Consider the following 20666-nt stretch of genomic DNA (forward strand, 5'->3'; position numbering starts at 1 on the left):
GCTCTCAGCTCTGAGGAGCCCCCCTCACTCACACAGCCTGTGTCCCCGCACAGCCCTGGCCCCCAGCTCCGGGTGCAGACTCCCTGGGCTATGCTGGCCCTGCCCGGAAAGCCCAGCCCAGCTCAGAGTCACGATAGAGCGGTCGGGGGTGTCCTGAAAACTTACAGGCTGGAACTTCTAATGTGCCCTGCCATCTCCTAACACTCAGTGGAGACCCGGGGGCAACCCCCTTGCAGGGGAAAGTAAGGGGGTCACTCTCCCATTATGGTACCCTAATCCAGCATCTCCCAAGGGCTCCGCAGTCTCCTCCTCAGCCCCTCAGCCCTGCCTCCCTGCCCGGCCTCTTGGAGGCTGTCTCAGCTGCCACTTTCAGGCAGAGGCAGCTGGGCCACAGGAATCCACAAAATGGTGGGCGGAAACCCGGGCTTCCCTCCGCGAGCTCCTGCCCTGGCCCCACGCCCAACAGTAGGTGTGGCCACGAGGGTCTTTGGCGCCCGAGAAGCCCCATGTTTCCCCAAGTACTTCACAACCATCGTCTCATGGAGCCTCATCCCAGCCCTGGGCTCTGGAGGTTGCCACTGACCCCACTTTATGGCTGGGGAAACTGAGGCTGAGCGGAAGCTTGGCCAGGAAGTGGCTTCTGACACACAAGTTCCTTCAAGGGGTTTTTTCACCCAAATTCCATGACAGCCCAGCTGTTGGTAGCTGAGGTGCAAACTCCCCAGAGAATGGGGGACCCTTCCTATAAAAATCTTGAGGTGGCTGGAGTTCCAAACCCCGCCGGTCTTCCAGGGCTGGGAAACATCGTGGATTTGGAGTCATAAAGTCAAGTTAAAGATCTGGCGCCTACTAGCTAAAAACAAGACAGCAGGGCTTCCCTGGTGGCGCAGTGGTTGAGAGTCCGCCTGCCGATGCGGGGGACGCGGGTTCGTGCCCCGGTCTGGGAAGATCCCACATGCCGCGGAGCGGCTGGGCCCGTGAGCCATGGCCACTGAGCCTGCGCGTCCGGAGCCTGTGCTCCGCAAGGGGAGAGGCCACAACAGTGAGAGGCCCGCGTACCGCCAAAAAAAAAAAATAAGACAACAGGTCCCAAGTGGAGTTGTTTATGCTAAAGCCGCACATCATGAAGCCGAGACTTAATTATGGTTTCAGCTCTCCCAGAAATGGCATCTTAAACCCGTCAATCAGAAATCACCTGACCAGCACTAGTTAGGTCATCTGCCTGCTAGACCCCGCCAGCCCCTAAAAGAAAGTAACTTTGAGATAACCAACAAAGACAGCACAGGGAACTATACTCAATATTTTGTAACAACCTATATATATGAAAAAAAATAGATATATATGTATGTATAACTAAATCACTCTGCTGTACACCTGAAACTAATACAAGATTGTGAATCAACTATACTTCAATTTAAAAAAATAAAATTAAAATAACAATAAACGACAAAAAAAGAGTAACTTTGCAATAACCAATCTGCTTTTTTGCCTAGTATAACTTTCTGGTTCCTACTCCCTTCTGCCTATAAAAGTCCCCTTTTATACCTGTCTTTTCTATCTGCTAGATCGTATGCCGCCGATTTGAATCGATTTTTGCTCAGTTTAAAAATTTTAATATGCCTCAGTGTATCTTTTAACAGGCTATTAACTGTGCCATCCAGGAAAAGTCACTTCACCTCTCTGAGCCTCAGTTGCTGAATCAGTAAAGTGGGGGCAATAACTCATACTTCACAGGGCTGTGATGAGGAGAAGACAGGTATATGAATTTACACCTGTCGGCCTGGCGAATGTAAATGTACGGTTTGTGCCGGTCTCTGTGCCTGGCGTGCTCACTGCATCCTCATGACACAGCAGTCTGGATGAGTCAGCAGAAAAAGAGCCCGGAGCCCAGCTCGTCTGGGAATTGGGGCCCTACCTACCCCATAGGCCTTAGACCATGCTCTCCAGATCCTGCTCCAATGGGCCCTTTTGCCTGAAATGCCTTAACTTTTTATTTTGAAATGATAGACTCACAAGAAGTCGCCAGAATAGCACAGAGAAGTCCCATGCACTCATCTTCCAGCTTTCCCTGACGGGGACCTATTCCGTAACTACAGTAAATTGCCAAACCCAGGAAGTTGATCCTGGCACAACACGACTATCTCACCAGCCTTTGCACGCACACATTTAAAAAATGTCTTCGTGCCTAGGATGTTTTGGCCATCTTTCTTTCGTATGCAAAAGCCTTCTTGTCCCCCGTGTCCAGCCCCTCTGGGACAGGGACGTCCCCCTCTCCGGGACGCTCAAGCTCTGCCTGTTCTGACTCCGGGCTCCCAGAAATAGTGCAGCCCAGTGATGGAGAACATGGGTTTTGGAGATCCACAGACATGGCTTTAAACTCAGCATCACCCACTAGCCTGGGGCAAAATACAGAACTTTCTGAGCCTCCATTTCCCCACCTGTAAAATGGGGACGAGTGCCCCAGTGTCAATGTAGGACAGGATAAGCATGGCTGCTGCTTGGAGAACGTAAGTCCCCTGCAATGGAGGGTGGTTATGGCTGTCATCGGATTGCACCTGTTGTCACATCTATCCCAGAATGACCCTTGTATGTTTTGCCACCTTCAACATTTAATATGTTCAAGGTCAAACCTTCATATCTCAGTGCCATCCCAGGGCCTGGCACATAGCAGGTGTTAAATAAATTGTGGGTAGAGGGAGCCCCCTACCAGACAAGCTTTCCTTTGTCTCACTGTGTCTCTTCAGCTTCACTTCATTCATTCCTGGCCTGGGTGGGCAGGGTAAATGCCCAGCAAACCCATGAAGGCTGGGCTTTGCTGAAAGAGGCAGCCCATTTGCTCCCATCCGATCCTGAGAAGTCTTCCGGGGGGTCCCAGGACCCCAGAGGCCGCTCGGGGCTGTCCCTGGATGCAATGTTGAGGCTGCAAACCCGGGAAGGTACAACACCTTGGGGAGATGCCTCATCCTCAGAGGGAACCCCAGGGGTAGCCAGCCAGGAGACAGGGCGGGCCACTCTTCCCCGTCAGGACACCTCAGCTCAAGCGTTGGCACGTCTTAGCTCCAGACTTTGGACAGGCCTCAGCCTTGCTAAACCCCGGTTTCCTCACCTACACCATGGGGTTGTCACGTGGGTAAATGAGTTTATTGTGCAAATGGCATCACGTGAACCGCTAAATCCTGTATTTACATGTAAGAGATCTTTGTCTTGGCTGTGTAACATTTATAAGCTCACATTTAGGTGGTCACTGACAGGGTATTAAATACCACATGTCTGGCCAGAAATGAATCACATTGTTTCCACGATGTTTATTTTCACCATCGTTACCATCAGGTGATTTACAATGGCTTTATCTTGAAGGCAGCAATATAAAGTTTTTTCTAAAAATAAATGTCTTTATACTTTAAAACATCCATTAAGAGTATCAAGCAAACGGTCAGGTAGGATGGCAGCTTTAGTAATCGTCCGGAAGGGCAGGAACGAGGGCCCCCAGGAAATGCCGCTCCTCTGATGCACCTCGCCCTGACCTGGCCGATGGGAGGCAGTGCTGAGGGGGGGATGGACGGTCTGGAGGACCTGAGACTGGGGCAGGCTAGCGACCCGGGCATTCCAGCCCCACCAGCGTCTGTTCAGTGCAGGGCTGAGCATCTGGCATGGGATTTAGTTGTGGTCCAGGCAGGGGGAGGGTGGGCCCCATGCCAGGGGGGTCTTTTCCTCCAGGCCCCTGTCCCAAAGCCTCAGCTGGAGTCAACTGCTTACCCCTCCCTGTCCCAGGGGCGCGGCTGATGCGTCAGCCTCAGAATCCGACAGCTGGGAGCCCAATTGAATTTTCGAGCATTCCTGTGAGAAATGAGGCTGGCTCGGAGCAGGCCTCAATAAATGCGAACTGAACGAAGGAGGCCGTGGGCAGCGTTTCTCACTCATTCTAGATCCCTCTGGAATCATCTATGTTTGGCTAAATAATGCCAGACCCAACGCCCTAGGAGCTGCCTTGTCCCACATTACCACATGGTCACGGCCATGCTAAAGGTCCCCACCAGTCATATGACCAGAGAGCCAGACTATGCTAGGAGAAATATGCAGGTGTCTGTCATACGTTATTTATAGATCTATGAGTTGGAGTCTTGCCAGGCAGGAAGAACATGGAGGGGAAAAAAGAATAGTAAACATTTGTTTAGTTTAATCCAATCAAGTGGTAAAACTCCCTGGGCTGGGGGGAGACAGAGAGAACTAAGTTTTTGAAACCTGGGTCGCGGGTCGAGCAACCAGCCCCATCAGAGGCCATGGGCTAACCGTCAGCAGCACAAGAGAATCATATCTTATATTTTGGCAAAACAACCAAAAAGCTGTCCTCATCTCAGTCCACTGAGATGGAAACTCCAACCTGCTCGGGATAAGCCAAGTTACGTGCAAAGGTAGGATTCTTTTCTCCTTGGTAAGTGATTTTTAAGCCCAGGAAGATTAGAATTTAAAAAATAGAGATGTGAAATAAACAGAAACCCATAGTATCTGTACCTTTCTGTTACGTTTAAGTTGGGTCAAGTTCTGTATGTTGGTGCATAAAATCCTGTATTTTAATGTTTAAGAACTTTTAGCCATAGAGTTTCTCATGTTTGTGACTAACTGACTTCAGTTGAAATCTGTAAACTTGATTAGACTACTTAAGAGAACTTAATATTCACTTTCTTAATAAGTTAGTTTTTTAGATCTATAAGCATTCTTTTAAATCCTTGGGAAGGTTGTGTTTCTTAGAGGTATTTGAAGCATTTATAAGAAAATCAAATTCATTAAATTTATAAATGTAGTGTAGAGTATCTAAGGTGGTGCTAGCCAGTATAAATGTAAGGTGAGCTCCATAGGTCATTTTAAATTTTCTGGGAGGCACATTTTTCAATTTTTTTTTTTTTTTTTTGCGGTACGCGGGCCTTCCACCGCTGTGGCCTCTCCCACTGCGGAGCACAGCCTCCGGACATGCAGACTCAGTGGCCATGGCTCACGGGCCCAGACGCTCCGCGGCATGTGGAATCCTCCCAGACCGGGGCACGAACCCGCGTCCCCTGCATCGGCAGGCGGACTCCCAACTACTGCGCCACCAGGGAAGCCCCTAGGAGGCACATTTTTAAGAAGGAAAGGAATAGGTAAACTTAATTGTAACAGTAACACTTATTTAACCCAACATATCCAAAATATTATCATTTCAATGTAATCATATAAAAGTTACTAATGAGCTATTTTACAATTCTTTTTTTGAACACATCTTTAAACTCTGCTGTGTATTTTATATTCCTAACGCATCTCCATTCAGACGACCGCGTTCCAAATGGTACATTCTAATAGCAGCTAGATTAGACATCACAGATCTAAGGGAGCTCAATTAGCTACATTTGTCAGTGGTATTTATTATTTAAGGAGACTTACTCTGTTCAACTCGACTTGCTGAAATATTAAACAAAGACCCCTTGAGAGCCATTGTTAAAAACTACTGGACTTGCAAAAAAAAATGAGATCTGTGTATTGAATTTACAAGGTAAGGAAAAACAGATTTTTTTAAATGTGTTAATTTAAGAAACTATTTTTTTAAAGTAAAACCACAAATAGCCTTTTCAAGTGCACAACGGCAGCCCTTGAGGACCTCGCGCCAACCACGGTCCGGATGGAATTCGAGTCACCGACCCCGGCTCGGCCCTGGTGGGAACGGCCGGGTTTTTTGCTCCTGCATCTAATGCAGAGTGTCAGATCTGACCAAGCTCTTAAGGATCATCTGCCCAAAGAGCCCCATTCCACGCAAACTGAGGTCCAGAGCCGACAAGCACCGTCACAAGGTGAATTAAAGGCAGGGTGGCAGCAATCGGCTGGTCTCCTGACTCCCCTCCCCCACAACCTCCCCGGTCAGGGGCTTCTAGTTCATTCTCTCCACCTCTCCATCCCCACTTGGTTGATCTGGAAACCGAGGCAGAACTGGAGGATAAGTGGACAAATAGGTCCTGGACCCAGGCCTCCAGGGAGCGCCAGCAGAGAATTCGGAAGCAGGGCTCTCTAGGCCCTGGTCCCTGCCCTGGTCATTCGACAACAAAAACCAAGGCCTGCCGAGAGGCCGGCCCAGAATCCAGGCCAGCCTGGCCAGAGACACAGCTGTGTGAGGCCCAGGATGGAGCCTGGAGGCAAGACTGCAAAGGGAAGTAGGAAAGGGGAGGCCGGGTCCACCAGGACCCAGGAGGGCCATACTCCACGTGCCTGTGGTCTGAGGGCACGGCCTGGTAACCCGCCCAGGCCACGTGCAGCCCTCGGGGTGATGCCCTGGAGCTCCCTGATTGTTACCTCATTCTCCCAGCTCCCTTTCCTTCCTCCCTCTTCCCAGTTGTTTTTCTTTCTTTCCTTTTCTTTTCGCAAGTTCCCTTCTGCCCAGAGTGCCCCTCCTGCCAGGCCCTATTTCCCAACACTAGGACCTATACCACTGCGCACCCTCAGGAGGGTCGAAGGGAGCAGCATTTAATGCCATTAAATCGCATAGCGAGGAAACTATTCCCGTCCAAAGGGCTTTCAGACCCCCTGAAGCGTCAAGAAGAAAATAACAATTTGGAGGCAGGATGTCTTTATCATCCCCTCATCTTCCCTTTAACAAAGAGGGCTGCCAAAGGCTTCGGGCTCAAGGGCCTTACATTCTTCTAACTTTTTACTAACACATCAGAGGAACTGGTTTTCACCGCCATTTTTTTTTTTTTTTTTTTTTTTTTTTTGCGGTACGCGGGCCTCTCACTGTTGCGGCCCCTCCCGTTGCAGAGCACAGGCTCCGGACGCGCAGGCCCAGCGGCCATGGCTCACGGGCACAGCCGTTCCGCGGCATGTGGGATCCTCCCGTACTGGGGCACGAACCCGTGTCCCCTGCATCGGCAGGCGGACTCCCAACCACTGCGCCACCAGGGAAGCCCTCACCGCCATTTTTTTTTATGCTTACCTTTACCTTTTATTTGTGGCAAATGATGTCAGTTTTCCATTTGTAATTGTGACATAAAGTTTCCTTTCAAAACTGAACTTGTATTAGTAACAAGTGAGTCAACTGACTGTAAGTACAGTTTTGAAAACACGAAGTTAGTAAATAACTATCCTGAGAGTGGAGTGGGCCGGGCAGAGACAAGGTGATGTGTGAGGAACTGGGCCCCAAGGGACCCTCCTCTTCACCTTCCTGGGCTCTGCCCAGCCCAGGTTCCCACCACCCTTCAGGCACTGTTCAAGACCAGATCCCGGGGCCCAGGATCTGGCCGTCAGACCCAGACTTAATTTTGAGCTGAGGCTGGCAGCTCATGGAGAACAGAGGATGGAGACGCAGAGCGAGGGCCCCAGTCTCAGACCATCTGTCTGTTCAGCTCAGGGGCAGAAAGCGGCCAAGCTCCAGGGTCTCCTGGTAGAGTGAGACAGGCAAAGCTTCTCTTCCGGGCCCATATGGGGCCGAAGGAGCACCTATTCCTGGTCCCAGAGCTAAACGGCTTTCCTTGAACCAGTGTGAGGTCAGGAGGCTGGGAGCACGTGCCTCTAGATAGACAGAGGCAGGGAGAAGAGCCCCCCACGGCTCCCCAAATGCTCCAGGCTTCCTGATGGGGCCTTCCTGGGTCTCCCTAACACCACACTCAAAGCATTTAGCATCTCTACTGCCAGGTGGACCCAGACTCCCAGGCCCAGCATTCTGTTTCCATACCCATCTCCTTATCCCCCAGTGTGAGGGCCCAGAGCATCTCCTGCCCAGCTCCTGCCACTTTGGACCCTGCACTCCACAGGGGCCAACAAGCACCCGATGAGCACAGCCCAGGGCCCAAAACTTCCTGCCACCCGATGCCTGGCCCAGGTTGCGAGGGTGTTTGGGCACCCAGACGGAGCTCAGGATCAGGGAGGATCTGAGCCTCAGAGCTTTTCTGTTCATTTGTGCCCTAAACTACGCCCAGTGGAGCAACCAGCGGCCAGCTGTCCCCAGCTCTGCTGAGCTTCCCGAATTCTGTTTCAGGACGGCTCTGCTGTGAGCGGTACAAGCTTGGTGAACCCAGGGCCTCAGCTTTGGGGTTGAAAGTATGATCGTCAGTGGCCCTAGTTCTCTGGAAGGCAAACGGTTCCTTCCTGAGAGTTGGCAAGAAATAGGGATGCAGGGATTCCTGAGCCTGTGGGTGGGAGTGTCTCCCTCCTGTGAGCCTGGGAGCCCATTGGTAAGACACCCCACGTGCTACCCGCATTATCTGACCCTCAGGGGTCCTCTTAGCACTGCCCAGGCACAGCCTCAGCCCCTCACGGGGGTCCCTGTACCCTCTCTGGGCCCCTAATGCTGTTGACACAGCTGGGACCATCCTGGTACCAGAGTATACTCTTGGCTAAAAGGCTCCAGACAGGTGAGTGTGAGAAAAGAAGCAGAAAAGGGGCCAGGAGGGCAGGTCCCAGGCTCTCCTGCAGGAGTGCAGGAGGTGGGGAGAGGGCTACCTGAGAGAGCTGCCGTCAGCAATCCAGCAACCACGAAGAGGAGCATTATGTCTGGTGTCATCTCCGACCGCTATGCCTGCCCGCCAGTGGGAAGTACCATCCTAGGGCCAGAAGGTGGGCAGGCTACCGAGTGCCCCTCTCAGCGGCTCTGCCCTTAGCTGCTCCCGTTTGTGTATCTCTCTCAGCAGGAGACAGCACCCCTTTGCACGCATGCGGCCAAACCCAGCCTGTGAGTGTCTCTCACGCCTCTGTGCTCTACTTGTGGTTTCGGTCTCCAGGAAGCAAGGCTGGTAATATAGGCGAGGAGAGCTCAGCTGCCTCGACTGTGAGCTCCCCAAGCCTGGCTGAACCCCAAGAGTCGCAGAGTGAGACACACACACACACACACACACACACACACACACACACACACACACACACAGGGGCCTCAAGGGTCTCCTAAGGAAGAGGGAAGCAGAGGGCCATGCCTCATTTCTGGAGACCTGGTACATAGTAAGTAGAGCGCCCCATCAGTACATATTAGAAGAGTGGATGAGTGACCCATTTCTGTCCTAGTCCATGGAATCTGGCTCTCATGGGATTGAATCCCAAGCTTTACCTTGTTCTCAGGTGCAAAGATGGCTGGGAAGAGAGAGGACGTGGCTTTGCACTTTCAAGAGGGAGCACCTCCACCTCCCCTCAGAGAATGGTAAAGCAGGAAGGGTCTGATAGATGGTTTCCCCACCTCCTCTGCAGGCTGGAACCGGCCCCAGCGACGGCGCAGAAGGCTCCAGTCCCTGCTCCCCTGGGTCCTGGGTTGAGGGTTCATTGCTCTGTGGAAGCAGGCACGGGAGCCGGGCTCCGGAGGATAAGCAGGATTTCAACAGGCAGTGACGGGCAGACGCCGCTGGGCCAGAAGCAGCAGCAGGAGCAAAGGGGCGGGGGCAGGCCGCCCGGGGCTGTTTGGGAAACGCTGAGCTGTCCAGTTGGGCTGCAGTGGACACTGGGAAAGACGCAGGGACCAAGGGTGGGTTTTTTTGTTTTAATTAATTTATTTATTCTTGTCTGTGTTGGGTCTTCGTTGCTGCGCACGGGCTTTCTCTAGTTGCGGCGAGCGGGGGCTACTCTTCGTTGCGGTGCGCGGGCTTCTCATTGCAGTGGCTTCTCTCATTGTGGAGCACGGGCTCTAGGCGCGCAGGCTTCAGTAGTTGCAGCACGTGGGCTCAGTAGTTGTGGCTCACGAGCTTAGTTGCTCCGCGGCATGTGGGATCTTCCCGGACCAGGGCTCGAACCCGTGTCCCCTGCATTGGCAGGCGGATTCTCAACCACTGCGCCACGGGGGAAGCCCCAAGGGTGTTTAATTCACCACTGCACTCCCTGTGGGGCCTACAGTTGATGCCGAACAAATGCTGTTGGGTGAACGAAGGAACAGGTCACTTAATTTGGTCGTCCAAACAGAACCCTTGAAGAAGTTGAGTCCAGAGGAGGTTGGTTCTGTCCTGACCCTTCCCCATCATGACCCCATCTCAGACTCACCTGGCCTGGCTTGACACTTCCCTCATCCTTGCTTGTCTTCACCTCCCCGCCCTGTGGAATGGAGAGGGGGTATCTGAAGTTACAGGTGTTGGAGCCACAGGGACCTGGGCCCCTCCTGCCCGTCCCTGCGGGGTGGAGGGAGTTGAGCTGAGGCTGCCCTCTTGTGGAAAGTTCTGGTAGCACAGGCAGCAGGTGGATACCTCCCACTTCCATTCTCAACTCCATTCAACCGACCCTTAGAGAGACCTCTTCAGGTCTCTCTGAAGAGAAACCACAGCCCCGCCCTCAAAGAGCAGGTAGTTCACAAACACAGTTGACCAACCGCAGGCCAGGGTAGGATGGACACAGTGGGTGGTCTCCTGCTGATAAGCAGTGTCCTGAGAGACACATGTTTGATTGCACAGGAAAGAAGGCTAGACTTCCGTTTCTGGCAATACAGGAGATAGCAAGTGCTGGAAAGTTCTCCTGAAACAAACCACTAAAAAAAAAAAAAGCTGGATAAAAATATTTTAAAGTATCTTTAGAAATGCCTAGCAGAGGTGGCAAGAAATTAAGGATAATTATCAGAGGCCAGAAACAACAAAATCAAACATCCAAAGAGATCCCAGAGAGCATAAGCAGAGGTTGCTCTGTAGTACCTGCTGATCCCACGTGGCCAAGAACTTCAGTTTAATGGGTCAAAACCTAGAGCTTGAGCAAAGTGAAAAGCAGAATCAGTAGCTCCCACTTAAAGCAAAATGATGAAAAATAACACCCCCAGTGGATGACCTAGGAGAGGAAAACCTCTGGAAGGGAGCTGATGCAGAACTTGCTAAGCTCAGCCTTGATACTGAATGAAAGAAAAAGGAACGTCACCCCTGAATTCTCCTAACCACCAGCCGGACCCCAAATGGGCCTGGAGGTGGAATTCACAGCACGTGTGTGGCAACAACACAACAAACAAACAAACAAAAAACAAAAACAACGGGAGAATTTAAAGAAAGTAGATAGTTGTTCCCTAGGTACTCAGCAGAATCAAATAGGAAAATCCTCTCTGGAGTAACACCTTAAACTTAGGCCTCAAAGAACCCCCACAGAAAAGTTTCACAGGAACATGAGTTCATATGCCAAAAAAAAAAAAAATCATAAAATGCAAGATACAAGTGTATTAGTCAGGGTTCTCTAGAGAAACAGAACTAGTAGGATATATATATATGATTTATTGTAAGAAGTGGCTCACGTGATTATGGAGGCTAAGAAGTCCCAAGATCTCAGTTGGCAGGCTGGAGACTCAGGAATGCTGGTGATGTATTTCTAGTCTAAGTCTGAAGACCTAAGAACCCACAGAGCTGATGGTGTAAGTTACAGTCTGAGTCCATGTCCAAAGGCAGGATACGATCAGTATGCCAGCTCAAAGACAGGCAGAGAGAGACAGAAAATTCTCTCTTACTCAGTCCTTTTGTTCCATTCAGACCTTCAATGGACTGAATGAGGCCCACGCACATTGGGGAGGGCAATCTGCTTCACTCAGCCGACCAATTCAAATGTGAATCTCATTCAGAAACATCCTCACAGGCACACCCAGAATAATGTTTAACCAAATATCTGGGCATATGGCCCAGTCAAGTTGACACATAAAATTAACCATCACAACAAGTCATTTTAAGTGAGAATTACACATAGCAATAAATAATAGACTCAAATCTTCAAAAACTTTGCATATTGGAATTATGGTATACATAATATAAAATAAGGATATTTCCTATGCCTAAAGAAATAAAAGTTAGTTATCAGTGGTATATATATGGAATGAGATTATTTTTTTTTTATTATCATTCATTTTTAAAACTCACCACCTCTGGGCTTCCCTGGTGGCGCAGTGGTTGAGAGTCTGCCTGCCGATGCAGGGGACGCAGGTTCGTGCCCCGGTCTGGGAGGATTCCACATGCCGCGGAGCGGCTGGGCCCATGAGCCATGGCCGCTGAGCCTGTTCGTCCGGAGCCTGTGCTCCGCAACGGGAGAGGCCACAGCAGTGAGAGGCCTGCGTACCACAAAAAAAAAAAAAAAAAAAAACTCACCACCTCTGCTTTATTGCTAAGCACTTCAGACAGACGTGGGCTCTGCTTTACCACTGGGCCCCTGGACTGATGTTGATTTACACTCAGGTTCTCCAGCCAGGTCAATCGATGGTCTTGTAAGGAGAAGTATATCTGGAGGTTTGGACTTTCCCAGTGGAACTGGGGAGGAGGGGAAGAAACATGTGGAATGCTGAGGACCAAGGTTGAGCTCAGGCTGAGGCTGGACCCAGGGCTAGGCTGACCTGCTGGTTTGGGTCACATCCTCAGCCCCGCTCGGTGCCCAGTTCCTCCCCAGACCATGCTGCATGAAACCTGAAAGAAGGAACATTTCAACCTTGTACTTGATCCTAAAAAGAGGAATGAGACTATTTTAAATGACTAGGAAAATTTGAAAAAAAAAACAAGATAGTACTTCTATAAATGATGAATATAATTTTCAAAAAAAACTAGCAATCCAATGGGCAGATTAAACAGCAGAATAACGTAGCTACAGAGAAAACTCATGGGCTGGAAATATATCTGAAGAACTTATGGAAAATGCAACACAGAGAAACAAAGTGATGGAAAATGGGAAACAGAGCTTAAGAGATGTAGAAGATGGAACAAGGACTTGAATAGGTCTAAATGGAAAATTTCCAGAGTTGATGAAAGACAAAATCTTCAGATCCTGGAAGCTCCCCCAATCCATGTGTGATAAGTAAAAAGAAATCTGCACCCAACACCTACAGTAGCGAAACTGCTAATCACTGAAGAGAAGACGAACTATAAAGTAGACAGACAGCTAACTTCTTAATAGCAACAATTGAAACCAGAGGACAGTGGAATAACATCTCAACGTGCAAAGAGAAAATAACTGTTAAGCTTGAGTATGCTTCAGATACATTTTCAGATAAAAAACGAAAACATTTACAACAGACCCTCACATAAGGAAATTCTAAAAGATATTCTTCAAGGACAAGGAAAATAATCCCAGAAGGAAAGTATAAGATTCAAGTAGGAATAGTGACCAAAGGAATATGTGAACATGGAGATAAATTAAATAAGCATCAGTGGTATAAAATAATTGTGAGAATGTCTAATTTGTTGGGTTAGGAAAATAAAAAAGATAAAAACAAAGAACCAGGAAACAATAGCAAAGGAATTGCTAAGGAGTGATCAGAGTTTAAAAAAAAAGAAGGTCTATTACTTGCAGGAACACAAATTTTTGAGTAGCTTTTAGCTTTGTTAAATTAAATGTGTGTGTTAAATGTGGAACAATTAGTGGGGAAAGCCTTCTATAAAACCAAGAAAGGAAAGGAAAAGAAATGAAATAAGAAAGGCAGGACAAACAGTAGGATGGGTAGATTCAGCAGGTAGAGACAGGTGTAGGGTGGCAGGAAGGGTGCTCCTGGCAGAGGTTACAGGGTAAGACGAGGGAGGACCACATGGTGGAAGCATCACTGGGAACTCACATGATTCACCTGAAGTAGCCTATGTTTCGTGGACACAAAACTCTGAACAGGAAGCTGGCAGATGTACCCAGCTGGCTGCCCAAATCTATGTGCTCATTTTTAGAACTCTTGGAGCCAGGACTTTTCAAACTCAGTTTGCAAGAACACCTTATCTTTCTGCATCATGTGGACAAACAGACATTTTTCATCCATACTGAATCTCTCTCCTGCCCTTGGCCCAGCAGAGAAGAACAAGCAACATTATTTAGGGAAATCTGACTCTGACCAGAAGGAAGGGAGGCCCTAGGGCTGCAGCCCCCGCCATGTGACATAGGGGAACGTTTAATGCCAACTGATACTTCGTGTGCACTTTCTATTGTACTAAACACTTGACATGGGATTCCCCGCTCAAGTCTCACAACAACCCAACTAAATAGGTACCAGCCTTAACACATCGTTGCAGATAAGAAAACTGAACTTAGAGAGGTAGTTTGCTCAAGTTCCCACAGCTAAGAGTAGTAGGGCTGGGCTCTGAACTCAGGTCTGTCTGACCCAAGACCCTGCCTGTAACCACAGGCAATTCAGCCTTGCTGGGGGTGGTGGTGGGGGGAGTTGTCACTAGACAACAATAAAGACTTGGGCTGAAACATAGCACCTCTGCCAGGAAAGGCTCTGGCTCCGTGGGGCTCTGAACTTTGGACCAGCCCTGCCCCCAGTCCAAGTCAAGCCTGCTGCTGCATCTCAAGTCCTGAGACACCCAAGTCCTGACCACAATCTTCAAAGCAGCCACAGCCAGCCCTTGTCTTTGCTAAGGTCCAGAGTTCTCTACCACAGTCTAAATATTCAGCCCCTTGATGTACATGCCATTAGCCCTAATCCCTTAGCCATTCATTCAAACAACTTTATCATGTGTTCTAGGCGCTGGGGACACACAGCTCTGAACAAAACAAACAGGTGTTCCTGTTCTTATAAAGCTCACATTTTAGTGAGAGAGTCTCATAATAAACAGTAGACATGATAAATAAGTAAGTTATATGGAGAAAAGACACAGCGCTGAGTAAGGGGGGTTAGCAGTGCCAGGAAGAGGTGATAATTTTAAATAGGGTGATACCTTATAGAGCCTTTGCTTGCAGGTAGGTTATTTGCGAATGGGATCCCAGGGAGCAGAGAGAGGAACAAGAAGCAGTGAAATCGGAAAAGAAGGAAAGTCGGTAAAAGAATGCACCACTGAGTTGGCCACACTGTGTGCAACTCGTGCTCCATCTCAGACTTATGAGATTGTCCTCAGAAATGTCCACCCCACATGTGGCCTCCATTCCTGTCACCCACAGCAGCAGCACCGGTGTGGCCAAAGGAGAGACGCTGGAAACACCTGCAGGAAAAGACATCACGCCCCCTTGCTTGTTGGAGGCCTCCCTGTGTACACCTTCCCTGCTGGGCATTAACATAAGACATCAAGAACTGCAGGTTTTATGCTCACTCCCACAGACAGGTCCCTCTTCATCTACCCCAATATCCTTATCTCTGATTTTCCAGTCATGTTCCTTCCAGGTTGCTGCCCAGGGGTCCATGTATATCCACACCTCCAGCCACTTTTCCTTCCATGGGCAGTGGATGACCAACTGTACTCTCACATCTCTGCCTGCTGGGAGCATTTCCCTTCACCGTTATCCTTTAGGACCACCTCTAAGTGAGGTTTTAAAGCAGCTTCTGTCCATTTCAAGTTAGTAACAACCATTGTGCTGTCCCATTTGTGAACCAAGCCTGAGGTTTGCCTCCAACAAGGGCAGCTCCCTTGAGGACAGAGGCATGAGTTAAAAGAGGAACATGGAGACCACAGAGGTGGGGACCTTCTGTTCATGTAACTAACTTGCACCTTCTGGGCCTCTTTGGGCCTGAAGCTGTTGTACAGTGAATCACTGCTACCCTCTCCCTAGATCTTACAACTGGTGTGTATGATAATGCCCAGATCATGACGGGCCCTCAGGTTGCCTGGTCATTGGTGACCCATCATCAGGCACAATCTCTACCAGGGCCCGGTAACATACCAGGAGATGGTTTTCAAATGACAGGTGGTTCTCTGTGGCAGGAGTCATGGCTTTGCTCCAGGACCCTGAAGGTTTGTGCTGCAAATTCTCCTCCATTGGAGCCTTCCAGAGACTTCACACAGCATCCTTATCCACCTTGGTGTCTCTGGCATGATTAAACTGTATGGGTCTTAGGGACAGAATGGCACAATGGCTTGCACCACTGCCTGGACCTGCTACAAGAACATCCTCTTGCTCTGAGCCCCACTCAGAATGAGCAGCTCCCCAGGTCACGTGAGAAGTAGTCAGAACAGAATCCCCAAAGGTGATATATGTTCCAAAATCCAAAGAGGGGGCTTCCCTGGTGGCGCAGTGGTTGAGAGTCCGCCTGCCGATGCAGGGGACGCGGGTTCGTGCCCTGGTCCGGGAAGATTCCACATGCCGCGGAGCGGCTGGACCTGTGAGCCATGGCCGCTGAGCCTGCGCATCCGGAGCCTGTGCTCCACAACAGGAGAGGCCACAACAGTGAGAGGCCCGCGTACCGCAAAAAAAAAAAAAAAAAAAAAAAAAAAATCCAAAGAGGTCCACCGTGTACTGTGCTGTTCTTAGCGGTAGGGTATGTAAGGTGCAAAGCTTGTTCTTTACCCTAGAGGCAATGCCCCAGCACGCCCCAGACCTTTGGATCTCCCAAATCTTCCTCAGTTTGGCAGCCACCTAAACCTTTGTGTGGTTTTTCTGCCATCGTTCAGCACAAATAGGGCAGCAGCTCTCAACCTCTTTTGGTCTCAAGATCTCTTGATGTTCTTAAAAACTATCAAGCACGCCAAAGAACTTTTGTTTATGTGGATTATATCTGTCCATATTTACCGTATTTGAAATTAAACTGAGAAATTTAAAATATGTAATTTGCTCAAAAATAGCAACAATACTGAAAAAGAATACATATATGTATAACTAAATCTCTTTGCTGTACACTTGAAACTAACACAACATTGTAAATTAACTATACCTCAATAAAAAGGTAAATAAATAGCAACAATAAACTCATTACATATCTACATAAGTAACACTTTTTATGAAAACATTAATATATATTCCAAACCAAAAAAAAATTATTGGGGAGGGTAACATTGTATTGCATGTTTACCCATCTCTCTAGTGTCTGGCTTTATAGAAAACACTTGGATTCTCATATCTGCTTCTTCATTCAATCTGCTGAGATATGTTGTTTTGGTTAAAGTATAAGGAAAACATGTGGCCTCATGATATGTAGTTGGAAAAAGAAGGAGTATTTTAATTGTCTTTTTAGGTAATTTTAGTCTTCTCTGACACTACTACAAAACTTAAGTGATAATTTCTAAAGGTTAGTTGCAATATGGAATCTGAAACCATATCAATGAACTTTAATGCACTATTAAATTAAAATCCATTGGTCTGTCTTGCACCTGAATGGATCTTTTATCCATGCGTGATTTTGAAATAACACGCATCAGTCATTCAGGAACATACTGGTTCACAGGGTTATGTAGATCTTCCAAAGGTTGATGTATTTCATTATACAATGTAACAAAAAATCACATTCATTAATATCATCTCTGATCCCATCAGGAAACTTTAAGTATTGGGAGGCTGTCAAGATCATGGTGGCTACTACAAGTTTTCTAAAATTCCAGTTTTCACTTAAAAGCTCCAGTTTCATCATTGGCAACAAATACTGTCAGTTGATTTCTCTGAAGTGACAAGCTCACTTCATTGATTTTCACAAAATTGTCTGCCAGTCCTTAAGTCTGAATTACCATAGTTTCAAGTAAATGTGGCGTTCCATGAGAAAAAAAAAAAACAACTAGTTCAGCTGGCAAAGCAAGCAATAGCACAATTGCTCTTCCCAGAGGCAACCACTATACTGCAATATTCAGCAGAAGTGTTTTATACATTATTACGATATTATACTGCTCATTTTGTCATGTAGAATATTAAAAATTCGTGTACATTAGAAATGTGATTTAATCATATTAATCATTTTAATTGCTTCCTTAAAGACATGCTTAAGTAAAATTAGCAAATTTTTTTTTTTACTCTGGGTGCATATGGGGGTGAAGAATTCAATGGCTACTAGTAAACTTTAATGCCCCCCCTCTGATTCATGCTGAGACACCAGCAGTTTTACCCATCACTGCTTTTGTACCAAGCAAATTATGTCAGGAAAAAGGCAAATTATGTCTTCATACTTTAAAATTTTAATTTAATTTTTATTTTATATTAGAGTATAGTTGATTTACAATGTTGTACTAGTTTCAGGTGTATAGCAAAGAGATTCAGTTATACGTATACATATATCCACACTTTTTCAGATTCTTTTCCCATATAAGTTATTACAGAATATTGAGTAGAGTTCCCTGTGCTATACAGTAGGTCCTTGTTGGTTATCTCAAAATTACTTTCTTTATGAAAATAGTTTTGACCTCCTAGATTCCTGAAAGGGTCTCAGGGACCCATTAGGGTCCCATGGTCCTCACTTTGAGAACTGCTGGTTCAGTGGGAAGGGCTATGGTACTTAGAGCTGAAACCCAGCATCTTGAATATCCTGTTCTTCTCCCAAGCATTGCCAGTGACACGTAAGCCCCCTTGAAGGAGCAGCCTTGTGGACATTTGACAACAGGGACAGGATGCCCAGGTGTCTTTCCTCTCCCACGGGCAGGATTTCGAGTCCACGCCCCCTCCTGATCACTCCCCACTGAAATTTTAATGTGGTACCTGCTGAACCCAACACTCCCTATTGGGTCTGATCAGCCTGGAGTTGAGCAGAATGATACCCCCGATACCAAATGTGACCTTTGTGAACAATCAAAGCCTTAGAAGCACAGTAGAGCAACTCTGAAAATTAAGAAAAGAAAAAAATCACTATAATCTCATCACCTTGACAACCACTGTTAGGTTGTGGCCAAGGGTGACCTCAAACAATGTTGATTCATCCTGAATTCACCGTTGATGAAAATCCCTAAGGCTTTTTTTGTCCTACTAGTGCTAAGCCATGTCATCCTGGACCTTTATAGCTGGGTCTGGGGCCCCAAGAAGAGGGCCTGACATTCAAATCTGTATACTTCATCCATATAGAGCTGCCCTGTAGACATCTTTTGGTGTCTGGAGTCCACTGGCTAAAGTGTTTACAGCTCTGTGTGATCAGCAGATGGGGTCCCCATCATCATGTCAACGACCTCTTTCATCAATTCTCCTATGGAAATGTGAATCTTGGAGTATAACGTTTAACGGTGAAACCACACTCACTAATGACATATCTCTTTTAGATTTATTTACTGTGGCTGATGTAATAAATTACCAAGGATTTGGTGACTTCAACCATAGAAATTTATTTTCTCACAGTTCTGGAGGCCAGAAATCTGACATCGAGGTGTCGGCAGGGCTGCAGAGGCTCTTTGGGAGAATCTGTACCTTGCCTTTTCCACCTTCTTGTGACAGCAGGAGGTCCCTGGCATTTCCTGCTTGTTGCAGCATCACTCCAATCTCTGCCTCTGTCTTCTCAGTGCCTGCTCCTCTGTATGGGTCTGTCTAATCTCCCTCTGCCTTTCTGCCTTTCTCTCTTTCTCAACAAAATAAATTTTTTTATTTATTTATATTTTTGGCTGCTTTGGGTCTTTGTTGCTGTGCACGGGCTTTTCTCTAGTTGCGGCGAGCGGGGGCTACTCTTCGTTGCAGTGCGCAGGCTTCTCATTGGGTGGCTTCCTTTCTGGCAGAGCACGGGCTCCACGCGCCTGGGTTTCAGGAGTTGTGGCACTCGGGCTCAGTAGTTGTGGTGCATGGGTTTAGTCACTCTGCAGCATGTAGGATCTTCCCGGACCAGGGCTCGAACCCATGTCCCCTGCATTGGCAGGTGGATTCTTAACCACTGCGCCACCAGGGAAGCCCTCTCTCCCTTTGTAAATTGACCCTCTTCACCCATTTCCCCCCTCCCCATCCCCTGCCTCTGACAACCACCAGTCTAGTCTCGGTTTCTATGAATTCATTTTTTTTAGATTCCACATATATGTGAAATCATAGAGTATTTGCCTTTCTCTGACTTATCTCACTTAGCATAATGCCCTCAAGGTCCACCCATGTTGCTGCAAATGGCAGAATTTCCTTCCTTTTTATGGCTGACTAATACTCCACTGTGTATATACACCACATTTTCTTTATCCATTCACCCATCAGTGAACATTTAGGTTGCTTCCATGTCTTGAATAATGTTGCAGTGAACATGGAGGTGCAGATAACTCTTCAAGATAACTCCATGCAGTGAACATGGAGGTGCAGATAACTCCTTCAGATAGATACCCAGAAGTGGAGTTGTTGGATCCTCTGATAGTTCTATTTTTTACTTTTCTGAGAATCCTCCATACTGCTCTCCATACTGGCTGTACCAATTTACATTCCCACCAACAGTGCGTGAGGGTTCCCTTTCTCCACAGCCTCACCAATACTTGTTACCTCTTGTCTTTGCCTTTCTCTTATAAAGATACTTGTGATGGCATTTAGGACCCAAAAGATAATCCAGGATAAGCTCCTCCTCTGAAGATTTTTAATTTAATCACATCCTTTGTCCTATCAGATAATATTCACAGGTTCCAGGGATTAGGATGTGGACATATCTTTTCGGGGTCCACCATTCAGCCCACGATACCCTCTCACAGCAGACACTTATTTATGGCCGTAGTTCTCAACCAGGGATGATTTTACCCCCCAGGGACATTTTGCTAGTGTCTGGAGACATTTTTGTTGTCACACGGAGGTGGAGGGATGCAGCTAGCATTTTGTTAATAGAAGCCAAGGATATTGCTAAATACCCTACAATGCACAGGACAGCCTGCCAATGCAGGGGACACGGGTTTGTGCCCCGGTCCGCGAAGATCCCACATGCCGCAGAGCTGCTGGGCCCGTGAGCCATGGCCGCTGGGCCTGCGCATCCAGAGCCTGTGCTCCGCAACGGGAGAGGCCACAACACTGAGAGGCCCGCGTACCGCAAAATAAAAAAAAAAAAAAAAAAGAATTAGCTGGTCTGAAGTGTCAGTAGTGTTGAGTTTGAGAAATTCTGATTTATAATAAATTATTATTATTATATTATACTCTAAGAAACCTCCACTGTCATCTCCATCTCTTTATCCAACTTTCTCATTATAGCCTTT

At 47.7% G+C, this 20666-nt stretch overlaps 1 protein-coding gene and 1 long non-coding RNA gene across 5 annotated transcripts in view; both read right to left on the reverse strand.

The window, feature by feature from the left end:
- Positions 1-8642, reverse strand: part of CD6 (CD6 molecule) — a 41398-nt gene extending 32756 nt beyond the window's left edge. For all 4 annotated transcript variants that reach the window (XM_060157667.1, XM_060157666.1, XM_060157665.1 and 1 more), the window contains exon 1: positions 8458-8642. In XM_060157667.1, the coding sequence (XP_060013650.1) occupies positions 8458-8518 (61 nt within the window). In that variant the 5' untranslated portion in view covers positions 8519-8642. The remainder of the gene's footprint in view (positions 1-8457) is intronic.
- Positions 8643-9771: 1129 nt separating this feature from the next.
- On the reverse strand, positions 9772-11280 carry LOC132525223 (uncharacterized). Its single transcript, XR_009542205.1, has 3 exons — positions 11192-11280; positions 9973-10023; positions 9772-9845 (listed from the first exon to the last, which is right to left on the reverse strand). It is a non-coding gene; the product is annotated as an uncharacterized LOC132525223 (long non-coding RNA).
- Positions 11281-20666: the final 9386 nt, after the last annotated feature.

The sequence above is a fragment of the Lagenorhynchus albirostris genome, chromosome 9 (genome assembly GCF_949774975.1).
Source record: "Lagenorhynchus albirostris chromosome 9, mLagAlb1.1, whole genome shotgun sequence".
Taxonomy (NCBI): Eukaryota; Metazoa; Chordata; class Mammalia; order Artiodactyla; family Delphinidae; genus Lagenorhynchus; species Lagenorhynchus albirostris.